Raw genomic sequence first — 20,914 nt, 5'->3', positions numbered from 1 at the left:
CCCAACTTCCCAAATCGGAGGTCTCAAGGTTGGCAAGTATGACATTGACTGATGTTAACCTGAATATGTTGCTAACTGACATGAGGCTACTATCAATGGTGGAGGATGAAGGTTTTAGACCAATGGTTGACGTCCTCAACCCTGGCTACACTCTTCCCTCGAGATACCATTTTATCAACCTGATGGAGAGGAAGTACGAGCAGACATTCCATGCAGTGTAGACTGACATAAAAGCCACCCAGAGCAAAATTGCTGTCACTACTGATGTGTGGACAGGTGTAGCCACCTTGGCAATACATGTTGTTGCATTGGAGACGAATGGAACATGAAGTCAATCTGCCTTACCACCATGCCACTAGAGCAGGGGTCGGGAACCTTTTTGGCTGAGAGAGCCAAGAAGCCAAATAATTTAAAATCTATTTCCCTAAGAGCCATGTAATATATATTTTTTTAACTGAACACAACTAAACGCGTGCATTTTTAAGTAAGGCCAACATTTCTAGAGTATAATAGGTCTCTTATTCTTTGTAATAACATTGTTATACTAAAGCTAACTGTGGAGGGGGCGTGGCCTGTGGGCCTGCAGCGAAGCGGGGTGTTGCCAGGACTGGCCTCGAAATCAGCGACAGGTGCGTAGAAGGCCCACCTGGGCCTTGTTATCTAATCATCTGTCGCAATGTTATAAGCAGCAGCCAGGAGGAGAGACGGGGTTGGGGCTGGAGCCAGAGCGCGAGCGAGAACGAAAGAAAAAAAGACAATTGCTGGAAAGCAACTGAGAGACTTATTGAAAAATAAAACAATAATGTAACCCTGAAACAGGCTCTCATGTCGGTGCTTGGTGGTCTGAAGAACCCCCAGGAGGGCAAGACCCACACTAACCAATAATAAATCACTTCTTACCATTGACGCAACTTCTTGAACAAGTGTGGTAGAAAACGGTTGGATGGATTAAAATGCATGAGAATGTTTTATATTTTTGAACATTATCTTTAACACTGTGATTACAAGTGGAATTTTTCATTAATTGTCGTCTTAAGCAATGTCAGCTCAGATTTACCTGAGAGCCAGGTGCAGTCATCAAAAGAGCCACATCTGGCTCTAGAGCCATAGGTTCCCTACCCCTGGACTAGAGGAAAGACATCAGCATCCAAAATTGCAGAATGGTTGGAATAGGTAGTAGCCAGGTTTGAAATTCCATCCATTTTTCTACCGCTTATTCCCTTTTGGGGTCGCGGGGGGCTCTGGCGCCTATCTCAGCTACGCTAAGTCAAATTGTTGCTATTGTGCATGACAACGGTGCACTTTATTCAAAAAGAACATTTCTGTAACACTTGCCTTGTTTTATTTGGCAAGTTGAAAGGACTTAGTGCCAGTATGCTCTTTTTTTTAAAATAAAGTATTGGAAAGGATAGAAATGGAGATTGTCTCTTTTATCCGATTATTAATTGATTAATCGAAGTAATAATCGACAGATTAATCGATTATAATGGGTTGTACTTGTATAGCGCTTTTCTACCTTCAAGGTACTCAAAGCGCTTTGACACTACTTCAACATCCACACACACACTGATGGAGGGAGCTGCCATGCAAGGCGCCAACCAGCACCCATCAGGAGCAAGGGTGAAGTGTCTTGCTCAGGACACAACGGACGTGACGAGGTTGGTACTAGGTGGGATTTGAACCAGGGACCCTCGGATTGCACACGGCCACTCTACCACTGCGCCACGCCGTCCCGTATCAAATTATCAAATTAATCGTTAGTTGCAGCCCTACTTATATGTAATAAAAATGTGTATATTAACCAACATTGTTTGTCATCACGGTCTGCTCTCATTTTCTCGCACATTTGACCCTCTGATGGTCTGTGTACCTACACTCTGTCTAGGCCTGCTGTGTGTGTGTGTGTGTGTGTGGTACACAAAACATCAATTTCCACACTTCTATTAGCCTTGGGTCCAGTGGACCCGGACATCTTATATGTAATATAAATGTGTAGGGGGTGTGGTCATTAAATATGTATTCTGATATATGTTCTTCACAGAAAATGAGCCAAAGTCAGTGAGTCTGTATGAAAAATGTATACATTTTCTTTTTTCTTTTTATTCTCTGCATTGACACATCACCCTTGATCACCCCTTGGGAGGTGAGGGGAGCAGTGAGCAGCAGCGGTGGCCACGCCCGGGAATCATTTTTTGGGGTGATTTAACCCCCAATTCCAACCCTCAATGCTGAGTGCCAAGCAGGGAAGGTAATGGCTCACATTTTTATAGTCTCTGGTATGACTTGACATGGTACTGTACTATGCTCATTAAACTATTTTCACCTGTGGATGAAAACACTGACAGTATTTCAACCGACAACCAATTATGTTAACGAGCCGTCGGGGAAAAGCCAACAGCGTCTGAACTAATGTTACTTCAGGAGGTTGCCTACAGCCACATCTGTTCTTAAAAACGTACAGTGGTTAAATGAATAGAGGCGGTAACTGGAGCTTTTACAGGTGTCAAATAGTGTGCTTTATTGATTGCATTTATTCGGTGTTGTGGGGAGGCGGAGCCGACGCCGGGGCAGGGCACGCTGGAGCCCTGCCCAAGATGGCAGCAAGGAGGCGGAGAACGCGGCTGAGCGGAAAGGCGGGGCGTGCCGGGAGCGGCGCCGCCGCAATCTAATGTAGGTGCGTGGATCGTGCACCGGCACACAATTGACTTATCTCCTCACGCTGTATAAAAGGGGAGAAGGAGGAGAGATGGAGGCAGAAGGAGTACCTGAGGACCGAGAGCGACAGAAAGCGAGCCGTAGACAGCGACGACGCGGCCGGCTGAAAGCGAGCAGGAGAGAAGGAGCTGAAAAGTGACCTGACCACAGACAAGCTTGTGTTATTGAAATAATAAACAAGAGTCAAACCTGCTCAAAGCAGTGTCCTTCCTGAGTGGTCCATGGAACCCGTACGACGATGGCATAAGTCGGTCACAGGTGTATTTATGGACCACCTCCCACCCACTCATTAATACATGTACGAGCCATTTTGGGGACGGAGTGAAAGCTGATGGATGCAAGGCATGCTGGGAGATCCCTGCTAGCACGGGGGCGAGTGTCACTTTCTCAGCCAGCTGCTGTCGCAGCGACGACCCCTGGTCCAAACCCACACCCCGCTTGGGGTAAAGTGTGTGCGAGTGCGACGGCAGCTGTTTGAGTGTTCCTTACCAGTGGGAAAGCGTGGGATATTTTGCCGTCGGGGGGCAGCTTAGCGCCAAAGCCGTAGGCAGGGAAGAGCTTGTCGCTGTCGTAGTCCTGGATTATCTCACCCACCGCTTTCAGGGCCATGGCGTATGCGTTCATCTGGTAGGGGCTCATATAGTGGAGGGAGGTGGGCTGGGAGGGATTGCCTGGCGGGCAGGAACACTAATTAGCATAAATATCTGCAAAATATACAGTCCTGGTCAAAAGTGGACATAGACTTGTAGAGAACATCATGTCATGGCTGTCTTGAGTTTCCAATCATTTCCAAAACTCTTGTTAGAGACAGAGGACACTATTGTATTCGTGAGGTTTTATTATTATTATACCGCCGCCTCTTTGAGCTGTAGTTTGACCCCCTTAATATGCTTCAAAACTCACCAAATTTAACACACACGTCAGGACTGGCGAAAATTGCGATCTAATTAAAAAGACAAAACTCAAAATTGCGCTCTAGCGCCTCCTAGGAAAAAACACAGACAAAACTGCTTGTAACTTCCATTAGGAATGTCGTAGAGACATGAAACAAAAGCCTCGATGTAGGTCTGACTTAGACCTAGATTCTATACACTGACACCCATCAGCAAAAATCAGCAGGAAGTTGGCAAAAAACCTTTCAAAACAAAAGTTTCCTAAAAAATTCATTTTTGCCTCTTTGAGCTTTAATTTGACCCCCTTAAAATGCTTCAAAACTCACCAAACTCGACACACATATCAGGACTGGTGAAAATTGCGATCTAATAATAAAACCAAACTCCAAAACTCAAAATTGCGCTTTAGCACCCCCTAGGAATAAAACACTGTCAAAACTGCTCTTGGGAAGAAAACACAGACAATTTGCTTGTAACTTCCGGTAGGAATGTCGTAGAGACATAAAACAAAAACCTCTATGTAGGTCGTACTTAGACCTACATTTCATTAGTTGACATCCAAGGGCAAAAATCAACAGGAAGTTGGCAATCACCCCTTCAGAACAAACGTTTTGTAAAAACCTGTCACCTTTTTCAAACATTATATCCTCTGAGCGCGTTTGTTGTGTCGGCTTCAAACTCGCACAGGAAGGAAATTAAACCCTTCTGATTATTAGTTGCGCTGCTGCTGCTGCACTGCTGCCGCCTCAAGATGGCCGCTTAAAGGGGAACATTATCAGCAGACCTATGTAAGCGTCAATATATACCTTCATGGTGCAGAAAAAAGGCCATCTATTTTTTTAACCGATTTCCGAACTCTAAATGGGTGAATTTTGGCGAATTAAACACCTTTCTGTTTATCGCGCTGGAGGCGATGACGTCAGAATGTGACGTCGCCGAGGTAACACACCCACCATTTTCATTTTCGACACATTACAAACACCGGGTCTCAGCTCTGTTATTTTCCGTTTTTTTCACTATTTTTTGGAACCTCGGAGACATCATGCCTCGTGGGTGTGTTGTCGGAGGGTGTAACAACACTAACAGGGAGGGATTCAAGTTGCACCACTGGCAAGAAATCTGCCGCCAGACCCCCATTGAATGTGCCATTTGACCGGCGATGCTAAAGCAGACATGGCACAGAGATGTATGGATAACCTGCAGATGCATTTGCAACGATAAAGTCAACTAAATCACAAAGGTGAGTTTGTTGATGTTGACTTATGTGCTAATCAGACATATTTGGTCGCGGCGTGACTGCCAGCTAATCGATGCTAACATGCTATTTACCGGCGGTGCTAAAGCAGACATGGCACAGAGATGTATGGATAACCTGCAGATGCATTTGCAACTATATTACGTTTCCTTCCACCCACATTTAATGCGAAACAAACACTTACCAATCGACGGATTTAAGTTGCTCCAGTGTCACAAGATGCGAAAGTCCTGATCGTTTGGTCCGCACATTTTACCGGCGGTGCTAACGCAGCTATTCGGCCATGCTATGGCTATGAATAGCGTCAATAGCTATTCGCTCAATAGCTTCAGTTTCTTCTTCAATATTTTCATACTCCAACCATCTGTTTCAATACATGCGTAATCTGTTGAATCGCTTAAGTCGCTGAAATCCGAGTTTGAATCCGAGCTAATGTCCCTATATCTTGCTGTGGTATTCCCATTGTTTGTTTACATTGGCAGCACTGTGTGACGTCACAGGGAAATGGATAGTGGTTTCGAAGATAGCGAAAATAAGGCACTTAAAAGCTTTATTTAGGGATATTTCGAGACCGGTAAAATTTTGAAAAAAACTTCAAAAAATACAACAAGCCACTGGGAACTGTTTTTATTGTTTTTAACCCTTTTGAAATTGTGATAATGTTCCCCTTTAAAAGCAGGAAGCCCCAGCGTGAACACACAATGCAGAGAAGGTAGGTAGTGTGCAGGTAAAGATATGTTGACTGGGTGAAAGAAGGAGGAATGAGTAAAAGCTCATTTCTGTATTTGTAAACCTTACCAAAACGCCTGATTGTAGTAAAACTCACATATATATAATATTACAAGGGTTTTAAGACATAATGCATGTTTGGTTTTGTAGTTATTTTTCATATAACCTTCATATTTAGTATGACAGTTATATTGTCATATTCAGTAAAAAAACAAACTTGTGTCTTTGCAAACCTTACAATTTTATTTCCTGCTTGTTTCTCTTGAGTGCTGTGTCCCCTCAGGTGCGGCTGATTGGCATCGGGCCACACCTGGTGTCAAGCAGCCAGCCACTATTTAGACCTGCTTTCTCCTCCAGTCAGTGCTGGATTATTGTCATTAATATTTGTTGATGTCATGTGGTAGCGGTAAGCTATATTCTGTAGCCGTATGTAGCTTTTTGTTCCTCGTCTTCCAGTTCCTGTTTTCCTGGGATCCTGTTTCCTCTTCCTAGTTCCTGGTGCGTCTTTTTCGTTTTTATTTCATGGACTTTGAATTGCTGCCGTGGCGCTAATTATTTTATAACCTCTTCTCACTCCGGCGCTTACCAAAGGCATGCGGTAAATTTAGGCCTGCACTTATAAATTTGAGTGTGATGTAAGGATACCATCATGAAAAGCACATTTAATAAAAAAAAACATTATTATGGTCTTACCTTTACTTATAAATGAAGTCCATGCCAGCTCCTTCTGATCAAAAGCATCAATAACTTGTTTATAGAAGTCTTCCTTATCTTTCTTCAGTTTTAAAAGTCTCTCTGTCTCGATGGAGATCTTCCTTTATTACCTCCTGCTTCCATTGAAAGTCCAGTTTAGAAAACTGTTTTATTTTAGATATGTAATCCTCCATGTTAAAAGTGCAAGCGAGAGGAAAAAATAAAGGATGGCTGCTCACTCACGCGAGGGCCATTTTGATATTTATCATTTTCAAACCATAACAAAATATATGGATTTTTTTTATTTTTTTATCCTTGGGGCTCCTGGGGAGCATAGAGGGTCTCAGTCACTAAAATGTTAAAAATAAGTCAAATTATTATTATTATTATTTTTATTTCATGCTTACAGTAAATCTCTATATCAACTTGAGGTTTAAAGTAAAACAAATAAGGTTTTAATGCCTTTTCTGTCAAAGACAACTTTGTTTTTTATAGTAAAAGTGAAATATGCAGTATTTAGATAGATAGATAGTACTTTATTGATTCCTTCAGGAGAGTTCCTTTATTGATCAATTAAAGCCCTCAAAGATCAATAATGCAGGACAACATTGATTTTAATTATTTCATATTTTTGAGTAATCACAGTGAAAAGTTGAATAAAATCCTACTAAATATATTTGAGATCCGAAAGGTTCCCCACTTATAAAGTGATGCATTTTTATTAGTTTTTTGTTTTACTTTTAACACTTAAATTGAAAGATTTTAAGTTTGAACTATTATTTTGTTTGTTTTATGCTCTTTTGTCAACACTTTGATGTTTTTATATGGCAACCACACAACATAGGCAATATTTTTCCCCAGATAAAACATTTTAAAGTGATCATTTTTAAGTAATAATTAATTAAAACAGAGTTTTTTTGTCCTTTTTTTTGAGCGATGGAAAAAAAAGAAAATAAAGACAAAAGGAAGAAAAAAAACTGCCTGCATGGCAACTTTGTGTCAACATTGCCACTTTTTCTCATTAGATTTCACCTCATTCCACTTTTTTTTAATGTTTTATTTTTGCAAAACTATCAATGTTGCAATTTTTGCAGAATGTGTAGCGGGCCAGTAAACTATTAGCTGCGGGGCGCAAATGGCCCCCGAGCCGCACTTTGGACACCCCTGACCTAAACCATTAGGGGGCAGTGCAGCGCCCCCAGGGTGCAAACATATTTCGATAAAATATTAATGATGCCATATTAACAACAAGTATTTAGTTATTTAATTCTAACACATCTACATGTATTGGGCAATTTAAACAGGTTCTGTAGTGTTTAAATCACATCACCCCCCCCCCCCAAAAGAACTGCTCACCCCCAAAATCCTCCACACGACACCTCCGCTCCAAACAGGCTAACCTCCTCCAACCTCCACGGACAAAGGTACAAACTATGGAAGACCGGGCTTTCTGCTCCGCTGCTCCCAGTCTGTGGAACGCTCTCCCTGACCACCTGAGGGCACCACAGACTGTGGATGCTTTTAAAAAAGGTTTAAAATTCCATCTTTTTTGGAAAAAAAAACAAAACCCTTTTTATTGACATGCCTGCTGGTTGTAGCTATTGGGCTGTTTCTAGTTTTATATTTTATTTATTTTTATTTTCTTCTTATTATTATTATTATTATTACTATTAATTTACATTGTGGCACTTTGAGGTTGTTTGCTCAACATGAAATGCTTTTTTACAAATAAAATCTATTATTATTATTGTTTCTACTGGAAAATTCAAGGTCGCACTCGATGGTCCTTTATTGAGTTCACGCAGGAATAAAATGTCTTACCATTGGATGCCGTAAAGTCAATGGCAACGGTGAAATTCAGCTGCGTCCTGAAGACAAAAACAAAAACAACAACAATGTTGTCAATATGCATCATAAAGTACGTCCTCCATTGTTTTTGGTCCATAAATTATCGTGCAAGCTTGAATAAAATTCACTCTGCCACCTTCTGGTTTGCGGATGGAACGCATACGACCTTCCATTAAAAGTGAGTGAACTAGGATGGATCCAGATGTTTATATATGAGATTTAGCAGCATCAACTTTGTCAAATGTAATTTTGTCAAAGTCAATATGCACAAACACACACACACACATGCAAACACACACACACACACACACTTACACACACACACACAGTCGGAATGGATGGCATTGAGGTTTTACTTTGAGAGCAGGCTCATTATTATTCCACTCACCCTCCTCGGATGAAATCCACAAAGGTGTACTCGGACTCCACTTTGAAGGACAGCAGAGTTACCTTGCGTTCACACACACACACACACACACACGCACACACACACACACACACACACACACACACACAAACGCGCACATTAACAGCAAAAAGGGGTGATGGAGAGGTGATGGAAGAGGCATTTATTTGATTTAGATGGAAGGGACAAAAACAAATGGGTTGCTAGGCAGGATACCAGCCTGCCATAAACAGAGAGGATAAATATATTAAAATTAAAGTTAAAGTGTGGCGAAATAATTCCCTGCATTTTTTAAGTCTTCCATGCAATTCCTGCCTGTCTTGGTCCTGGTGCATCTGGGGGTGAAACTACTACAATGTGTTCCCAACACAACGGAAAGGATCCAGCATGAACTGAGGTCGAAGGCAGGCTTGAATACTAAAGTAACAATCAAAACACAGGTGCGTGACAAAAGCAGAGCAGGTGGAACAAATAAGAAACTATGGTAACCAAACAAGGAAGTGCACAAACTAGGAATCGGAAGAGTCCAAAAATAATCAGAAAACACACAAAAAGGACTCAAGAAAGAAAATGATGTATGATCCGGGAGGCGGATCATGACAGAAGGTTGTTTTTGTAACTGGAGTACAGCCCACACGCCTCTCCTCATTGAGCCAAATTGAACTCTGTCTCTACATGATTCCTTGCTTCTTGTCTGTTTAAAATATGTCAACAGTGTTTGAAGCTGACAACAACAGGTAAGTCATTTAATGTTTTGCATTTGGTTCTCTCCCTGTGTTGAAAATGAACCATAGTGTGATCATGATGTACACGTACACAACTGAAGATGTAACAAAAAAATATAAGAAGATTAGGTGAATAAACTCACAGTTCCTGAATTGATGTACTTCTTCTTTTTCCCTTTCTTCTTGGGATTTAAAACCTGGTAGTGATGACACAAAAGCATACGTCAAGTAAGAGGGGAAGTAAAATAAACACCAAGGCTACAGGTACCTGAATATATAAACTCATTATTTCCATGGAGTTATTGAAATAAAGTTACAATATAAATGAGGAGATACAGTATGTTTTATTATATGTTATTTCTCACTACTTGACTTGGAAATAGACACACATTAGTACCTCGTAGACGTTGAACTGATTCTGTCCTCGAGAAAGCTCTCTGTAGCTGGTGGTGAACTCGCCAATGAAGTCATGGCTGCCGACACACACACACACACACACACACACACACACACACACACACACACACACACACACACACACACACACACACACACACACACGGGGAGTCCAACGTCACGGTCAGAGACAAAGTGTCAAGTGCGGTGTATTCACATCTCCTTCTGTGAGGAGAGTTAGAGCGCCATCGCCGCAATGTTGGCGCATGTTTTACAATCATCTAGATCACATACTACTGTGATACAAACAAACTGTAGTGAAAGTTTGAAAATTACTGATATAGCCTGACTATAGTGTATAGATGTACAAACTTTAGGTTTTGATGTTGTCATTGTATTGAAAAGCAAACATTTTATTCAAAAACTACAATTGTTTCCATTGTAATAATTTCTCATACAGTGGCCTCTAATACAATGTTTCGTAACCATAGAAAAAGTACAAGCGTTAGCTCTGTACTATATGAATAAATAAAGTATATATATATATATATATATATATATATATATATATATATATATATATATATATATATATAAATATATATGTATATATATATATATATATATATGTGTATATATATGTATATATATACATATATACATATATATATACATATATACATATATATATATATTTATATATACACACACATACACAAATATACGTATACACATATATACATACATGTACATACCCACATCCGTATATACTATATATATATATATATGTGTATATATATATACACAAATCTACACGTACATACACACACATATGTAAATAAATAGTGCATGCATATATCCAGGTGTGTGTATATATATATATATATACGCACACACACACATACTTATACATACATACACACATATGTATACTGTACATACACTTACGCATAAATATATACAGTATACACGCACACCATCATATATACACACACATATATACAGTATATACAAACACACACGTAGAAAATATATACATATACATACCTACACATTTATACATGTACACATGTATATATATACACATGTGTGTATATATATATATATACACATACATACACACATATATATATATATATATATATATATAGTATAAAGATAGATGCCCACATTAACATTATCGCAGAAGATAAATTATTTATTGTGTGTTTGTTATTGCCAGAGACTTTGTTGTAGGGCAGAGAAATGCATGTGAAATATTCAATTATTCTGTGTAACGCGGGGGAAAACAAATACATAATTTATCAGCGGCAGATTTACTTTGTAATCTAATATTAATATACTTTCCCAACTAGAATGACACTTGTTCAAAAGTTCATAGTGAGGTAAACAATTATTATTATTATTATTTTTTACCTTCCATCTCGATCCCAGTCGTAGACGTCTATTTTCACCGTCCTGAAATAGAGAACATGTCATTCCTGAGTTCAACGGTGCATTGGCGTGATTCGACAACGTGTTCCTATTCTGTCAGCAGAAGAAGAAAAAAAAATCAATATGGATTGTAGCATACGCTGAATTGAAAATAAAATCCCTGCCTGCAAAGCAATCTGAGTTCTTGACTGAAGGCCACAACTGGACTGGCTGCACAGAAAGAGATGGAACTATGCATTTTTACTCCAGCATGAGGTCTTTTTCATATCATGCTTTAATAATGAGACACCCATCCAGAAACCCGAGGGGGGGAAAAAAGGAATTTTGGCAAGATGGTGATGATTTATTCCAAAAATGTGAATGTGCTGCACGCACGGCCAGAACACAAAAAAAAAGAAAAACTTATTGAGACGGAGCAGACAGCCGCAGATGGTCCTAAAAAGACAGGCCATCACAGACTCGCAGCATGGAAATAAAACACGGGATGCAAGGCAAAAAGTCCATTTGGAGATCAGTAAATCTAATACAAAATAAAATCAGACTGAGAACATATTTATTATTTAAAAGTGTTGCTCTACTTAATTGACAAGACATACTAGTTTACCAATGGGGGTGCAGTCATGTAAACATAAATAACACATATGAACAATTACGTACCCATCTATTGATGCAAAACAGTGTCATCAAAATCAAGTTTAAATGCATAACACAAACCCCGTTTCCATAAGAGTTGGGAAATGGTGTTAGATGTAAATATAAACAGAATACAATGATTTGCAAATCCTTTTCAACTACAAAGACAACAAACTGATTTTTATTTGCAAATAATCATTTACTTGAGAATTTGATGCCAACTACACGTGACAAAGAAGTTGGGAAAGGTGGCAATAAATACTGATAAAGTTCGGGAATGCTCATCAAACACTTATTTGGAACATCCCGCAGGTGTACAGGCTAATTGGGAACAGGTGGGTGCCATGATTGGCTATAAAAACAGCTTCCCAAAAAATGCTCAGTCTTTCACAAGAAAGGATGGGGCGAGGTACACCCCTTTGTCCACAACTGCGTGAGCAAATAGTCAAACAGTTTAAGAACAACCTTTCTCAAAGTGACATTGCAAGAAATTGAGGGATTTCAACATCTACGCTCCATAATATCATCAAAAGGTTCAGAGAATCTGGAGAAATCACTCCACGTAAGCGGCATGGCCGGAAACCAACATTGAATGACCGTGACCTTCCATCCCTCGGACGGCACTGTATCAAAAACTGACATCAATCTCTAAAGGATATCACCACATGGGCTCAGGAACACTTCAGAAAACCACTGTCACTAAATACAGTTTGTTTCTACACCTGTAAGTTCAAGTTAAAGCTCTACTATGCAAATTGAAAGCCATTTATCAACAACATCCTGAAACGCCGTCGGCTTCTCTGGGCCCGAGATCATCTAAGATGGATTGATGCAAAGTGGAAAAGTGTTCTGTGGTCTGACGAGTCCACATTTCAAATTGTTTTTGGAAAAATTCGACATCGTGTCATCCGGACCAAAGAGGAAGCGAACCATCCAGACTGTTATCCACGCAAAGTGTAAAAGCCAGCATGTGTGATGGTATGGGGGTGCATTAGTGCCCAAGGCATGGGTAACTTACACATGTGTGATGGTATGGGGGTGTATTAGTGAACAAGACATGGGTAACTTACACATGTGTGATGGTATGGGGGTGTATTAGTGCCCAAGACATGGGTAACTTACACATGTGTGATGGTATGGGGGTTTATTAGTTCCCAAGGCATGGGTAACTTACACATGTGTGATGGTATGGGGGTGCATTAGTGCCCAAGGCATGGGTAACTTACACATGTGTGATGGTATGGGGGTGTATTAGTGCCCAAGACATGGGTAACTTACACATGTGTGATGGTATGGGGGTGCATTAGTGCCCAAGACATGGGTAACTTACACATGTGTGATGGTATGGGGGTGTATTAGTGCCCAAGGCATGGGTAACTTACACATGTGTGATGGTATGGGGGTGTATTAGTGCCCAAGGCATGGGTAACCTACACATGTGTGATGGTATGGGGGTGTATTAGTGCCCAAGGCATGGGTAACTTACACATCTGTGAAGGCACCATTAATGCTGAAAGGTACATACAGTTTTTGGAACAACATATGCTGCCATCTAAGCGCCTTCTTTTTAATGGACGCCCCTGCTTATTTCAGCAAGACAATGCCAAGCCACATTCAGCACGTGTTACAACAACGTGGCTTCGTAAAAAAAAAGTGCGGGTAATTTCCTGTCCCACCTGCAGTCCAGAACTGTCTCCCATGGAAAATGTGTGGCGCATTATGAAGCGTAAAATAGGACAGCGGAGAACCCGGACTGTTGAAGGACTGAAGCTCTACATAAAACAAGAATGGGAAAGAATTCCACTTTCAAAGCTTCAACAATTAGTTTCCTCAGTTCCCAAACGTTTATTGAGTGTTGTTAAAAGAAAAGGTGATGTAACACAGTGGTGAACATGCCCTTTCCCAACTACTTTGGCACGTGTTGCAGCCATGAAATTCTAAGTTAATTATTATTTGAAGAAAAAAAAAAAAGTTTCTGAGTTTGAACATCAAATATGTTGTCTTTGTAGCATTTTCAACTGAATATGGCTTGAAAAGGATTTGCAAATCATTGTATTCTGTTTATATTTACATCTAACACCATTTCCCAACTCTTATGGAAACAGCGTTTGTAGTTATATTTCCCAATTAATTGTTCAGTTTAAGTCACAATGTCCTGTTAGGGACATCATTTACATTTTACTGGCTAACCAGACAAGCAGATGATGAATGCCTTAAAAAAATACAATAAAAAAGCTAAATCCGTGGTCTTTGTTGAAAGTCCTATTTCAGCAGGATGATACCACTTACTCATTGCACGCATTGACATTTTATTTCAGTCTGGTGTGGAGCGCTCCGATGTCTCACGAGGACATCAAATGTAATTCACGCCTGCGGGAAAATCCCCCTGAGTATCTGCCGTTTGAGTTATTTCGGCTACAAAAAAAAAATGGTAGTCTGATAGCGGCGGTCTGTTTAGAAGGAATGATGAAAGACTGGCATCACCTCGTTCTGATGCTGAGAACAATCTCTGGACGCGCTCACACCTGTCACGCCACAAATCCTCGCCTGCAGTCTGTTTCTGCCATGTATCATTATCACTGGAGGTTGGCGGAGTAATACATGTAGACCGGGGGTCAGCAACCTGGGGCTTTTCTTTTTTTTCATAAAGAAATACAATCATGTGTGCTTAGGGACTGTATCCCTGCAGACTGTATTCATCTATATTGATATATAATGAATATATTGTGTTTGTATGTTGATTTAATAATTAAAAAAAAAACAAAAGTAAACATTTTTATTTATTTATTTTTTCTTAATTTCTTGTGCGGTGGTTGGGGGACCACAGCAATATGACTCTTTCAACATTTGGGGTTGCCGACCCCTGCTATAGATGGTATCAATACCAAGTATAGTATCAGTATACGGTCGATACATTCAGATTTTTTTTACCGTCACATACTCGTTTTTAAGTTGTTTTTGTTGTTGTTTACAAACTCAATAAACACGTCCCTGGATACAGGTGGGCTTTGGGGGCAAAATCCAAAGGGTTTAAATCAGGATCAATATTAGGAAACCATCTACCGTATTTCCTTGAATTGCCGCCGGGTATATAGTATGCGCCTGACTAGAATTACTGCCGGGTCAAACTCCTTTCGCCAAATATGATTTTTATTAGCGCATGTCTAGAATCTCTGCTTTTTGCAGATGATGTGGTCCTGATGGCTTCATCTGGCCGGGATCTTCAGCTCTCACTGGATCAGTTCGCAGCCGAGTGTGAAGCGACCGGAATGAGAATCAGCACCTCCAAATCCGAGTCCATGGTTCTCTCCCGGAAAAGGGTGGAGTGCCATCTCCGGGTTGGGGAGGAGACCCTGCCCCAAGTGGAGGAGTTCAAGTACCTAGGAGTCTTGTTCACGAGTGAGGGAAGAGTGGATGGTGAGATCGACAGGCGGATCGGTGCGGCGTCTTCAGTAATGCGGACGTTGTACCGATCCGTTGTGGTGAAGAAGGAGCTGAGCTGGAAGGCAAAGCTCTCAATCTACCGGTTGATCTACGTTCCCATCCTCACCTATGGTCATGACCGAAAGGATAAGATCACGGGTACAAGCGGCCCAAATGAGTTTGGGTCTCTCCCTTAGAGATAGGGTGAGAAGCTCTGCCATCCGGGAGGAACTCAAAGTAAAGCCGCTGCTCCTCCACATGGAGAGGAGCCAGATGAGGTGGTTCGGGCATCTGGTTTAGGTTGCCTTCTGAGCGTCTCCCTAGGGAGGTGTTTTGGCACGTGGGACCGGTAGGAGGCCACGGGGAAGACCCAGGACACGTTGGGAAGACTATGTCTCCCGGCTGGCCTGGGAACGCCTCGGGAACCCCCCGGGAAGAGCTGGACGAAGTGGCTGGGGAGAGGGAAGTCTGGGCTTCCCTGCTTAGGCTGCTGCCCCCGCGACCCGACCTCGGATAAGCGGAAGAAGATGGATGGATGGATGGATGTCTAGAATTTCCTTTCGCCAAATAATTAGCATATGCCTAGAATTTCCGCCGGGTCAAACTCGTCACGTCAGGAGTGACACTTCACCTGTCATCATTTTCAAAATGGAGGAGGCTGATTTCAATTATTTGAAATCGCATAAAGGGAAGAAGATTAAGAGCTATTCAGTAGGATTTAAGGTCCAAGCTATTGAATATGCTAAAAAGAACAGTAAGCAGCTATGTTTTATTAATATACCGTAGCTGCGTGTGTCAATTATGAGTCATTAAATGACTCCCGCCTCCTGGTGGTAGAGGGCGCTAGTGATCCTTCTTGCAACTACTCGGCTGCAGAAGAAGTGACAACAAGCAGCAAGAGTTTATTTTTTCCTCTCGCTTGCACTTTTAACATGGAGGATTACATATCTAAAATAAAACAGTTTTCTAAACTGGACTTTCAATGGAAGCAGGAGGTAATAAAGGAAGATCTCCATCGAGACAGAGAGACTTTTAAAACTGAAGAAAGATAAGGAAGACTTCTATAAACAAGTTATTGATGCTTTTGATCAGAAGGAGCTGCGCATGGACTTCATTTATAAGTAAAGGTAAGACCATAATAATGTTTTTTTTAATTAAATGTGCTTTTCTTGATGGTATCCTTACATCACACTCAAATTTATAAGCGCAAGCTTAAATTTACCACATGCCTTTGGTAAGTGCCGGAGTGAGAAGAGGTTTTAAACTAATTAGCGCCCCGGCGGCAATTCAAGGAAATACAGCAAATATGTCTTGATAATGTTAATGTCATCCTGTGTTTTTGTCCGATTTTTAATTGTGAAAAGAAATGTAAAGAAAATTGCATTAAAAATGAGCATGGAATGGCAAGAGTGAAGGCGAGCCTAGAATTCCGGCTGGAGGGCTTTTGGGGAAGTAACACGGTGCTCTTATTCCCTCAAGGACGAGCTGAGCGAGCCGTGAGTCCCTGGAGGCCGTTAAGTAAATGCAGAGTGCAGCTGCCTGCAAGTGGCCGTCACATCTGCAGCTGCCTGCAAGTGGCCGTCACATCTGCAGCTGCCTGCAAGTGGCCGTCACATCTGCAGCTGCCTGCAAGTGGCCGTCACATCTGCAGCTGCCTGCAAGTGGCCGTCACATCTGCAGCTGCCTGCGAGTGGCCGTCACATCTGCAGCTGCCTGCAAGTGGCCGTCACATCTGCAGCTGCCTGCAAGTGGCCGTCACATCTGCAGCTGCCTGCAAGTGGCCGTCACATCTGCAGCTGCCTGCAAGTGGCCGTCACATCTGCAGCTGCCTGCAAGTGGCCGTCACATCTGCAGCTGCCTGCAAGTGGCCGTCACATCTGCAGCTGCCTGCAAGTGGCCGTCACATCTGCAGCTGCCTGCAAGTGGCCGTCACATCTGCAGCTGCCTGCAAGTGGCCGTCACATCTGCAGCTGCCTGCAGGTGGCCGTCACATCTGCAGCTGCCTGCAAGTGGCCGTCACATCTGCAGCTGCCTGCAAGTGGCCGTCACATCTGCAGCTGCCTGCAAGTGGCCGTCACATCTGCACCTGCCTGCAAGTGGCCGTCACATCTGCAGCTGCCTGCAAGTGGCCGTCACATCTGCAGCTGCCTGCAAGTGGCCGTCACATCTGCAGCTGCCTGCAAGTGGCCGTCACATCTGCAGCTGCCTGCAAGTGGCCGTCACATCTGCAGCTGCCTGCAAGTGGCCGTCACATCTGCAGCTGCCTGCAAGTGGCCGTCACATCTGCAGCTGCCTGCAAGTGGCCGTCACATCTGCAGCTGCCTGCAAGTGGCCGTCACATCTGCAGCTGTCTGCAAGTGGCCGTCACATCTGCAGCTGCCTGCGAGTGGCCGTCACATCTGCAGCTGCCTGCGAGTGGCCGTCACATCTGCACCTGCCTGCAAGTGGCCGTCACATCTGCAGCTGCCTGCAGGTGGCCGTCACATCTGCAGCTGCCTGCAAGTGGCCGTCACATCTGCAGCTGCCCGAAAGTGGCCGTCACATCTGCAGCTGCCTGCAAGTGGCCGTCACATCTGCACCTGCCTGCAAGTGGCCGTCACATCTGCAGCTGCCTGCAAGTGGCCGTCACATCTGCAGCTGCCTGCAAGTGGCCGTCACATCTGCAGCTGCCTGCAAGTGGCCGTCACATCTGCAGCTGCCTGCAAGTGGCCGTCACATCTGCACCTGCCTGCAAGTGGCCGTCACATCTGCAGCTGCCTGCAAGTGGCCGTCACATCTGCACCTGCCTGCAAGTGGCCGTCACATCTGCACCTGCCTGCAAGTGGCCGTCACATCTGCAGCTGCCTGCAAGTGGCCGTCACATCTGCAGCTGCCTGCAAGTGGCCGTCACATCTGCAGCTGCCTGCAAGTGGCCGTCACATCTGCAGCTGCCTGCAAGTGGCCGTCACATCTGCAGCTGCCTGCAAGTGGCCGTCACATCTGCAGCTGCCTGCAAGTGGCCGTCACATCTGCAGCTGCCTGCAAGTGGCCGTCACATCTGCAGCTGCCTGCAAGTGGCCGTCACATCTGCAGCTGCCTGCAAGTGGCCGTCACATCTGCAGCTGCCTGCAAGTGGCCGTCACATCTGCAGCTGCCTGCAAGTGGCCGTCACATCTGCAGCTGCCTGCAAGTGGCCGTCACATCTGCAGCTGCCTGCAAGTGGCCGTCACATCTGCAGCTGCCTGCAAGTGGCCGTCACATCTGCAGCTGCCCGCAAGTGGCCGTCACATCTGCTCAGCACGCTGGGAACACTGAGGGGAATGCAGACTGTCGTTCGGGAGCAGAGTCGCTCTCAATAACACCAGCGCCGGTCCCCGGGACAACATAACCCACTGCTGGCATTATTCTGAGCGCCCCGGCAACAGGTGATGTCATCGCCTCCATTTAGAATCCCTCGTGTGAGCGGCGAATGACGGCCGCGTAAAAGGCATCCAAGATCAAAACATCCAGGGGTTTTTACTCTGCGGTTTTATGCATGCATTTGTGCCAAAGTCTGAGTCTGTTTTCTGACCTGTCGTAGTCGCCGTTGCAGAGAGCTCGCACGGGGATGGTGAAGGACTGCCACGCCGGGTTCAGCGTGTTCTTGATCACCTCCGTTTTATGGCAGATGGTGAACCTGGTGGCACAGCAGCACACTAACATAGGACAGGTGGCAAAGTAGCACACTAACATAGGACAGGTGGCACAGCAGCACACTAACATAGGACAGGTGGCACAGCAGCACACTAACATAGGACAGGTGGCAAAGTAGCACACTAACATAGGACAGGTGGCAAAGTAGCACACTAACATAGGACAGGTGGCAAAGTAGCACACTAACATAGGACAGGTGGCAAAGTAGCACACTAACATAGGACAGGTGGCACAGCAGCACACTAACATAGGACAGGTGGCAAAGTAGCACACTAACATAGGACAGGTGGCAAAGTAGCACACTAACATAGGACAGGTGTCAAAGTAGCACACTAACATAGGACAGGTGGCACAGCAGCACACTAACATAGGACAGGTGGCAAAGTAGCACACTAACATAGGACAGGTGGCAAAGTAGCACACTAACATAGGACAGGTGGCAAAGTAGCACACTAACATAGGACAGGTGGCAAAGTAGCACACTAACATAGGACAGGTGGCAAAGTAGCACACTAACATAGGACAGGTGGCAAAGTAGCACACTAACATAGGACAGGTGGCACAGCAGCACACTAACATAGGACAGGTGGCAAAGTAGCACACTAACATAGGACAGGTGGCACAGCAGCACACTAACATAGGACAGGTGGCAAAGTAGCACACTAACATAGGACAGGTGGCACAGCAGCACACTAACATAGGACAGGTGGCACAGCAGCACACTAACATAGGACAGGTGGCAAAGTAGCACACTAACATAGGACAGGTGGCAAAGTAGCACACTAACATAGGACAGGTGGCAAAGTAGCACACTAACATAGGACAGGTGGCACAGCAGCACACTAACATAGGACAGGTGGCAAAGTAGCACACTAACATAGGACAGGTGGCAAAGTAGCACACTAACATAGGACAGGTGGCAAAGTAGCACACTAACATAGGACAGGTGGCAAAGTAGCACACTAACATAGGACAGGTGGCAAAGTAGCACACTAACATAGGACAGGTGGCAAAGTAGCACACTAACATAGGACAGGTGGCAAAGTAGCACACTAACATAGGACAGGTGGCAAAGTAGCACACTAACATAGGACAGGTGGCAAAGTAGCACACTAACATAGGACAGGTGGCACAGCAGCACACTAACATAGGACAGGTGGCAAAGTAGCACACTAACATAGGACAGGTGGCACAGCAGCACACTAACATAGGACAGGTGGCACAGCAGCACACTAACATAGGACAGGTGGCAGAGTAGCACACTAACATAGGACAGGTGGCAAAGTAGCACACTAACATAGGACAGGTGGCAAAGTAGCACACTAACATAGGACAGGTGGCAAAGTAGCACACTAACATACGACAGGTGGCAAAGTAGCACACTAACATAGGACAGGTGGCAAAGTAACACACTAACATAGGACAGGTGGCAAAGTAGCACACTAACATAGGACAGGTGGCAAAGTAGCACACTAACATAGGACAGGTGGCAGAGTAGCACACTAACATACGACAGGTGGCAAAGTAGCACACTAACATAGGACAGGTGGCAAAGTAGCACACTAACATAGGACAGGTGGCAAAGTAGCACACTAACATAGGACAGGTGGCAAAGTAGCACACTAACATAGGACAGGTGGCAGAGTAGCACACTAACATAGGACAGGTGGCAGAGTAGCACACTAACATAGGACAGGTGGCACAGCAGCACACTAACATAGGACAGGTGGCAAAGTAGCACACTAACATAGGACAGGTGGCAAAGTATCACACTAACATAGACAGGTGGCAGAGTAGCACACTAACATAGACAGGTGGCAAAGTAGCACACTAACATAGGACAGGTGGCAGAGTAGCACACTAACATAGGACAGGTGGCAAAGTAGCACACTAACATAGGACAGGTGGCAAAGTAGCACACTAACATAGGACAGGTGGCAAAGTAGCACACTAACATAGGACAGGTGGCAGAGCAGCACACTAACATAGGACAGGTGGCAAAGTACCACACTAACATAGGACAGGTGGCAAAGTAGCACACTAACATAGGACAGGTGGCAAAGTAGCACACTAACATAGGACAGGTGGCAAA

At 43.7% G+C, this 20,914-nt stretch overlaps 1 protein-coding gene across 2 annotated transcripts in view; it reads right to left on the bottom strand.

The window, feature by feature from the left end:
• LOC133555287 (copine-9-like) overlaps nt 1-20,914 on the bottom strand; it is a 271,759-nt gene that overhangs the window by 19,583 nt on the left and 231,262 nt on the right. The window contains exons 13-19 of one of the 2 annotated variants that reach the window (XM_061904929.1): nt 18,701-18,805; nt 11,077-11,118; nt 9,662-9,737; nt 9,408-9,461; nt 8,522-8,583; nt 8,107-8,153; nt 3,205-3,386 (exon numbers count right to left, since the gene is read on the bottom strand). In XM_061904929.1, the coding sequence (XP_061760913.1) occupies nt 3,205-3,386; nt 8,107-8,153; nt 8,522-8,583; nt 9,408-9,461; nt 9,662-9,737; nt 11,077-11,118; nt 18,701-18,805 (568 nt within the window). Of the gene's footprint in view, nt 1-3,204; nt 3,387-8,106; nt 8,154-8,521; nt 8,584-9,407; nt 9,462-9,661; nt 9,738-11,076; nt 11,119-18,700; nt 18,806-20,914 lie in introns of those variants that run through there. The other variant, XM_061904928.1, reaches the window with a different exon arrangement.

Source organism: Nerophis ophidion, linkage group LG06 (assembly GCF_033978795.1).
Source record: "Nerophis ophidion isolate RoL-2023_Sa linkage group LG06, RoL_Noph_v1.0, whole genome shotgun sequence".
NCBI classification, from domain to species: Eukaryota; Metazoa; Chordata; class Actinopteri; order Syngnathiformes; family Syngnathidae; genus Nerophis; species Nerophis ophidion.
The sequence above is the reverse complement of the archived record's forward strand: the minus strand, read 5'-3'. Positions and strand labels throughout refer to the sequence as shown.